The following is a 7820-nucleotide window of genomic DNA, read 5'->3' as shown; positions in this document are numbered from 1 at the left end:
TAAAGTAAACAGAATGTTTCAGAACCGCCTTAAGGTTCAACGAAAACATTTCCCTTTTGTTTCATCGTATTCTACAATACATAAAAAAACTAGATCTTGTAGAAGCTCTAAAAGTAATATTCATCAAAGGTATTATTCATAGGTGAAGAACAAAAACAGACTGATAAATCAGTAGTAGCGTAGTAGGTATATGGTAAGTAATAAAACAAATAATTATTTCATTTTTTAGGCATTTTTTAGATTAGACACCATTTTTTAAATTTCATATGTCCTTTAATTGGTATACATGTGCCTTTGTTTGTATCTGCTGCTTTTGATCTGGAATAGTCCAATACAGTACATACACCAGATATTACCTCCATATTAGTGGTATACATAACTGCATATTCAACCAATAGTGCTCTATCTGAAATACATAATCAGATCATACAAACCTGACAGATAGAATTTTATCCTGTCAATCAGAACACTTGCCACTTTGGATTAACGTCAATATTTTGATTGTTTACTGCATCAAATACATTATAAAAACTTATTTTTTTATATAAACACAAGCAATGTATTATTTTAATAATTATTGATAAAAATATAAACCATACAGGTAAGTTAAAATTCAAAAATATTTAAGCTTATTCGAGTTTTTACCTTATATACCTTATTACAGTTTATTTTAGTAATATTGTTGTCATAACTCTTCTTAGAATGTCTGCTGTTATATCAGGACCTGGTGTTTTTTATACTTGAGTTTACTGATAGTCAATCTTATTTCATTCTCGCGTATATTAGGTTCTTCTTCCACTTTTCCGGCAATATAATCTTCATGTCTCTGATATATCTTCTCTGTTGGGTCTCAGGGTTCCTGTTTGGTCTTCAACAGCTCAAGTTCTGGCTTTACGGTCTCTTGATATGTAGCGTATTTTTCTAAGTAGATCTATTGGCTGGTTGTTTTGATCGTGGCTTTAAATTTCTTTACATATTGTGAGAGGTATAGTTGTTTATAAGCCTTACATTTTCGTTGTATTTCTTAGTTGGGGTTTCTTAAACTAGATTGTTACTTTTCACTACCATTTTGACAAAGATATCTTCTATTCTCAATTATTTTAAGGGGTTTCATCTTTTATCCAGTGTTTCTGTTTCACATATTTATTTAGCTTTCAGCGATGAATTGATATTATTACTACCTCCTCTCTGGCTTCTAAAACTCTGACCTCTGCAACTCTCATTTAGCCATTTCCTCTGTAGCCCTTATTAAATCCTATCATAAGTTCTCTATTATAAATGTCTGGATTCACCCTTCAATTCACAAAACAAATTAGGGTGTTCATGAAAAACGATATTAATTTTTCATATTTTCTAGTAGCCTTTGAAGGTGCCTTCTTTATTTCCACTTCGGCTCGAAGTTTTTTTCTTTGCCAATTCAATTGTTATCTCTTTTGAATCTAAATTATGTCTGGATTGTAATAACTGTTTCGAAAAATGGTGGCTTAGAAAGTAGTAAGTTAATACTCAATCTCCTTACTTGATTTTCACTCCCTTGCTTTCAATTATTATCTTGTTACATCATCAAACTCACTAAAAAATTGCTCCAGATAAAAAAACGTTATTAATTCTTCTTATCAAGTAAATGTCATTACATGAAATTTACTAAAATACAGTGATAAGTGCGCTAATAACCGGCGAAATAAGACGGAAAACATCTTTGGTTGTGAGATAAAAAGAGATGAAACTAGGAGAGGCGGGAAATTTAGCGATAAAAACCTATAAATCTACATTATATTGATTGTTTCCCACCTTTAGACGTATCGAACTAGTTTAGCACCCACCACTGTGACAGTGACAGTTTTAGTTGACATACTCCTCTGATACGTCTGCAGGTGGGAAAAAATCAATATATGTAATGTAAATTTATAGGTTTTGATCGCTAACTTTCCCACCTCTACAAGTTTCATCTCTTATTATCTCACAATTAATGTTTTCCATCTTTTGCGTTATTTTTCCGGTTATTAGTGCGCTCATCATTGTATAATAACCCCTACAAAATTAAATTTCTCTTTATGATTTCTTTTTAGATGTCACTTACTAAAATTATGACAGACATGCTTTTGCAAATGCCTCAACTAGATAGACTGGAAAGGGAGTCAGGAGAACCTGTAGGAAATAGCGAAACGGGCAAAGAATTTTTAGAATTAGATAATGTTAGGGTATACCCTAGGAGTCTAGTTTTTGCGGGCGCGTATGACGGAAAGGTGTTTCTGGAAAAATTTCAAATCATCAACGTGGGAAAGATTCCCGCGTTCGTTAGAGTTATGCCGCCTACATCCAAGGTTTGTTATAGAATAAAATAGAAATATGCTTTATTATCATAGAAAATAAAACAATTTTATAGACAAAGATACTAGACTTGTTGTAAAAGGTATATTTAAAATACCCTAAATAAGGGTTATATTAAAAAAAGGTTTCGGATTAAGAAATCCATCATCAGTGTTTATAAAAAGCCAAAAAAGATCATGCCTGAGCCACGAAAATGTTTTGGGTAAAAACCCTTTAAATGTAAACAGTTATGTTATGTTACATGTTAATACAAAAGTTAAAGATGTTGCAGATATGCCTGGATATTACCCAGGGCAACAATGGACTCTTTCCACGTGGTTGGAATTTTTTGAGGATTAAAACCTCACATATTTAAATTCAGTGGCCAACTGACAACTTAAATTTCAATATGTGAAGTTTTAATCTTCAAAAAAATTCCAACCACGTGAGAAGAGCGGAACGCTCGATACGTTTATTTTTATTCCAGAGATAAATCGATTTCATTCATTGTGAATTTCTAGTACCGGTCATAGGCGTCCGTGTTGGGTAGGGCAACGATTATTTTATCGCATTTTTTTTGTCTTTAACTTTTAAGGATTTTTGATACTGGATTATTATAGTGTGAGATATTCTAGTACTAAAAGGTACTCTCGAATTAAGTCGGTAGAACACACCATTTTCTAGAAAAATCGATTTGAAAATTTTTCGTTTTTTGAATATGAAAAAAAAAAAAATGAAAAAAATATTCAAAAAAACGGTGTATTTTACTAACTCAAAGCAAGAGTAACTTTGAATACTAGAATACCTCATAATTTATTAATCTAGAGTCAAAATGCTTAAAAATTAAAGATAAAAAATTATGCGAAAAAATAACCGTTGACCTACCCAAAACGGATGCATATGACAGGTATTAGAAATTCGCAATTAATGAAATCGATTCATCTCTGGAATAAAAATAAACGTACCAGTTTTCATTTTTCTAAATGGTTCTTTTGAATTTTTTTTTTTTGGAAATACAAGAAACGAAAAATTTTCAAATCGATATTTGTAGAAAACGGTTTGTCCTACCGACTTAAAGCAAGAGTATCTTTTAGTACTGTACTAGGATAGCTCACAATTTAATAATCCAGTGTCAAAAATGCTTAAAAGTTAACGTCATAAAAGTAAATAACCGTTACCCTACCCAAAATATACGCCTATGACCGGTGCTAGAAATTCGCAATATATGGAATCGGTTTATCTCTGGAAGATAAATTTGCGTACAAATTTTCGTTTTTTTAAAGAGAAACGTTCTGAAGGTATTTAAGAAAAATTAATTACAAGACGCCATCTTCAAAGAACTCTAGCTCTCTAAGGCAAGCCGCACACCAACGAAACATGAAACGAAAAACATGAAACATTAAGCGTGAAACATGTTTCATGAAAATAAAACACTGCTAAACAAATCTCAAAGTCCGCCTACCAATGAAACGAGTGTGATTCATGCTCATGACACATTTTTATTTTCGGAGAGTTTCATAAATGGCCGGACGTATACTTGTTTAGCAGTGTTTTATTTCCATAAAACGTAATTTACGTTTCATGTTTCTTTGATGTGCGCCTTAGGAAGCATTCTAGACGAATTGAGTTAAAATGACTTAAAATTATCGGAGGAATCTCCTGTCTTCGTTTGTCGGTAAAGTTTCTGGACACCCTGTATATCAAAAAAAAATACTTGCTTTTGTATTTCGTTTGGCCCCTAAACTCAACTAAAATCGAGAGACTATTTAAATTATAGCAGCCAGTCCAAAAGGCGCCCAAAACATGTTCAAGGTCCGCATCATTAATTCATTACGTTTGATATTTTTTACTTGTTGTAGTCATTTTATGGTGTATCTCAGTTTTATAAATCTTTAGATAGTTGCTGTGAACTATATAGTTCATAATATTTGAATATTTTTGTTAAGACAATTTTTTTTAAAATGATCTAAGAATGTTTTTCTAAAGAACAAGTTGATAACTTAGCCCTTATGAACATAAAACTTTATTATTATGATTAGTTTATTTTAATTTTATAGTAAAAACAGTTCCAGAAAAATATTGTATATGTAAATATCTTTCAATCTGTAATATACATACATCTACCAAAATATCCCAAAAGTTCTATTTTCTTTTTTTCAAAATACATTTGATTTATTAAAAAAACTATTAAGCAGACAACAGATATTAAATGCTTACATTAAAATTATCTTCACATAGGTACATGAATACCTTGAGAATAAACTAAAATATCTTTAATGTCATTTCAACATGCATGTAACCTACTTTATTAAGTTTTTTATCGACTGGTAACCTAATAAATATTTTAATGGGGATTTTATTGGTTGTACTGTTAAACAATGATACTAAACAACACTTATAGTAGGTATTTATTTTTATTTTCTATAGTGAACACACCTACAATTCAATACTGTCTCTTCAAAAATTGTATCAAACACCAATGTAAACAAAATGATTTATACTTTTACACGAGACAGGAGAACTGTCATTACAGAATATAACTTGGTGATGTAACAAGTTCGCGCGCTTTTTCGATCGTTTGAAATGATTTAAATATTAAATACGTAGAAGATTTTACACTTGTATTGCTAAGTAATTATGAGTTTTTGAGGCGTAAAATTTTGGTTTTGGAAATCTTATTTTTATTCGAAACTGAACATTATTATGTAACAAAACAAAAATGTGCAAGTTCCCTATTGTTTTTGATATTGACATTATTTTTTTTATCTAGCCTTCTGTTATTTTTTATTTATTTTTTATAGGCCTTCAAAATGAAACCACTTCCAAAGGGAACAATGTTATCTTCAGGCCTTAGTATCACCCGATATATAAAATATACACACTGTAGTGCTGTCGCATTATCCCAAATTTTTATAACGCTTTACATTAACGAAAAACCTTTTTTGTATGAGCTAGAAGTGTAAGTAGAGTATTCTTTTAATATATTTTTATCTATTTATATAATAAAGGTATTAGTTTGCTAAATACTACCCAGAAACGAATACAACGGGAAGATTGTATACATATGCATTATCCGTCATAAAACAGAATACAGAGAACGCATTAGAATATAGATCAGCATTTGTTCACTTGAAGAACGCATGAAACTCGTGAAAGCATTTTAAACATTGTGTATAAACGAATGGACACTAAATAGAAAAAGGGAATGGAACAACCACATAACCAGAATGGGGGAGACACGTGTGGTCAAAATAGCACGAGATAAATCACCAATCGGTAGAAGAAGTATCGGCCGACCGCACAAAAGATGGAGTGACAACCATCCATAGAGGTATCAATCCGCCAATGAACAAGCAGAATTGCTTATAAAGAGGAAGAAGAAGAAGAAGAAGAAGAAGAAGAAGAAGAAGAAGAAGAAGAAGAAGAAGAAGAAGAAGAAAAAGAAGAAAAAGAAGAAGAATAAGAAGAAGAAGAAGAAGAAGAAGAAGAAAGCATTTGTCAGAGTCAGACTTAAAGATGTAATATATATCTTCTCGCTGGATGACGCTGGATAGTATAAAAACAATTGAAAACAATAAGATGTTTCAGATAGCAGTCAGAATAGATGGGCAATTTATGAAACCTATAGATATAGATAGGCAATAGAATAAGACAGGGGGATTCACTAAGCACTAAGCCGTATGCTATTCACTGTAATGATGGATGTTATAGTCATAAAGAGCATCAATAAAGGAGGAGGTACAATAAAGGAGTGGAAGGTCAATAAAGGAGTGGAAGAGGATAAAGAATGAAATTAAAATTCTCTGTAACGCAAACGATGAAAATTAATGATACGCTTCAAAGGCTAGTTTACAGATTTGATAGAAGAGCAAAATAATTTAACATGACAAAAGGTGCTACGTGTTTTCGATACTACAACATGGGTTTGGAAGCTAGACACTGAAGCAACAACACAATACATAAGCTACAGTACAGTTATTTTAAGATTTAAATTCAGTTCAAGAGAACTCTTTAGAGCAGCGGTAGATAGAGTAAAGATAGTGATGATGATATCCAACTTCTGATTGGGAGACGGCACTTGAAGAAGAAGAAGGAGAATTTTTCTATTGGGGGAGTTCAATTAGAACGAAAATATGCATTGTTTCGGAAAAATTCAAACAAGCTTATTTTTTTCTAAAACTTTTTTTGTTAGTTTATATACATGTTAAAGTAAAAAGTTCCACTTGAAGATTTGGCCGCTAATTGTTTATTAATTGTTTAAACAATAACAATGGTTTTGTATAAATAAATTTAAAAATATCGTTGAATTCATCATTTTACTTTTATCAAACATGTTTCTATTTTGTTTTTGGTTATGCTGAATCCTAATATGGCATTACAGTTTGAAAATTCTTATACAGAAGCCCTTATACTTTATACAGTATGTTTGCGTAGCTAGGTACCACATGGAAAATTTTTTATTATAAATTTTCATGAAAAAAATTAATTCTTCATAAAATGCTCTACCTGGTGTAGAATCTAAGATACAACCATCAGATATCAAACTTTTTTTAGTTTTATACGGGGTATGTAAATAATATGAATTTTTCTTAAGAGTTAAGTGCCTTTATTATTCACAAGATTTTAATTAGAAGGGTGTAATTGAACACTGAAACAAACGTTTTATTTCCAAACAACTTTTCCTAATAACAATTTTCGATATTGTGAATTATAAAGGTACTTTACTCCTGAGTGAAATTCATATTTTTTGACATACCTCGTATAAAATTAATAAAATTTTATATTTGATGGTTGAATCTTAGATTATATACGATAAAGAGTATTTTATAAACAATAACTTTTTTTCGTAAGACTGATAATAAAAAAGTTATCAACAGGTTCCAAGTTATGCAGACATACAGCATAAGAACTAAAAAATATTTTTTTGTTGAACATTTATTATTATTGAAGCTTATTATTAAATGTATTTTAGGTAAGTTTTACAGAAAAAAGTTTTGATCACTTTGTATAAACATTTTTTTAGTGGTAATTTTCGGTTTTTGTATTACATTTTTGTTATCTTTCTTAATTTTCTTAAAAAGAAATAGTATATTTCGTTTCTAAAGTAAAATAATTTAGTGCATTTTAAAGACTACATCCTAATCTTAAAAAAAAACACCTACAAAACTATAGTAGATCTGTTCAAACTTGAGTAATACCGTCTTAAAGTGGTGTTAATTCTATAAAACTATGAAATTTTCAAAAATGACATTTTTGAGACGTCATGCATTTGAATTAAATTTTTAAAATTTTTTTTGAATAAAGCAGCGTTTAGCAAGATGCTTAAAAGTAAGTTGTGCAAAATGTAGAGTTTTATAAGAAAAATTGTATTAGTTACCCATTTTTAAATAATTTTTAAACAAAATTCGTGTAAGTTTTATTTTCAGCCCACACCGTACCTATGCCCATATAGTTTATTTATTTTTATTATAACCATAAGATAGTTTAATTATTCTTCTTTCATGTCCAAT

At 30.2% G+C, this 7820-nt stretch overlaps 1 protein-coding gene across 1 annotated transcript in view; it reads left to right on the top strand.

The window, feature by feature from the left end:
- The first annotated feature begins 463 nt into the window (after positions 1–463).
- LOC114324463 (cilia- and flagella-associated protein 47-like) overlaps positions 464–7820 on the top strand; it is a 92089-nt gene continuing 84732 nt past the window's right edge. Inside the window, exons 1-3 of the mRNA XM_028272323.2 lie at positions 464–601; positions 2070–2324; positions 5112–5269. Coding sequence (XP_028128124.2) covers positions 2070–2324; positions 5112–5269 — 413 coding nt within the window. The 5' untranslated portion in view covers positions 464–601. The remainder of the gene's footprint in view (positions 602–2069; positions 2325–5111; positions 5270–7820) is intronic.

This window comes from Diabrotica virgifera, chromosome 1, assembly GCF_917563875.1.
Source record: "Diabrotica virgifera virgifera chromosome 1, PGI_DIABVI_V3a".
In the NCBI taxonomy this organism is placed as follows: Eukaryota; Metazoa; Arthropoda; class Insecta; order Coleoptera; family Chrysomelidae; genus Diabrotica; species Diabrotica virgifera.
Note: the sequence above shows the minus strand (reverse complement) of the source record. Positions and strands in the feature narration are given on the sequence as shown.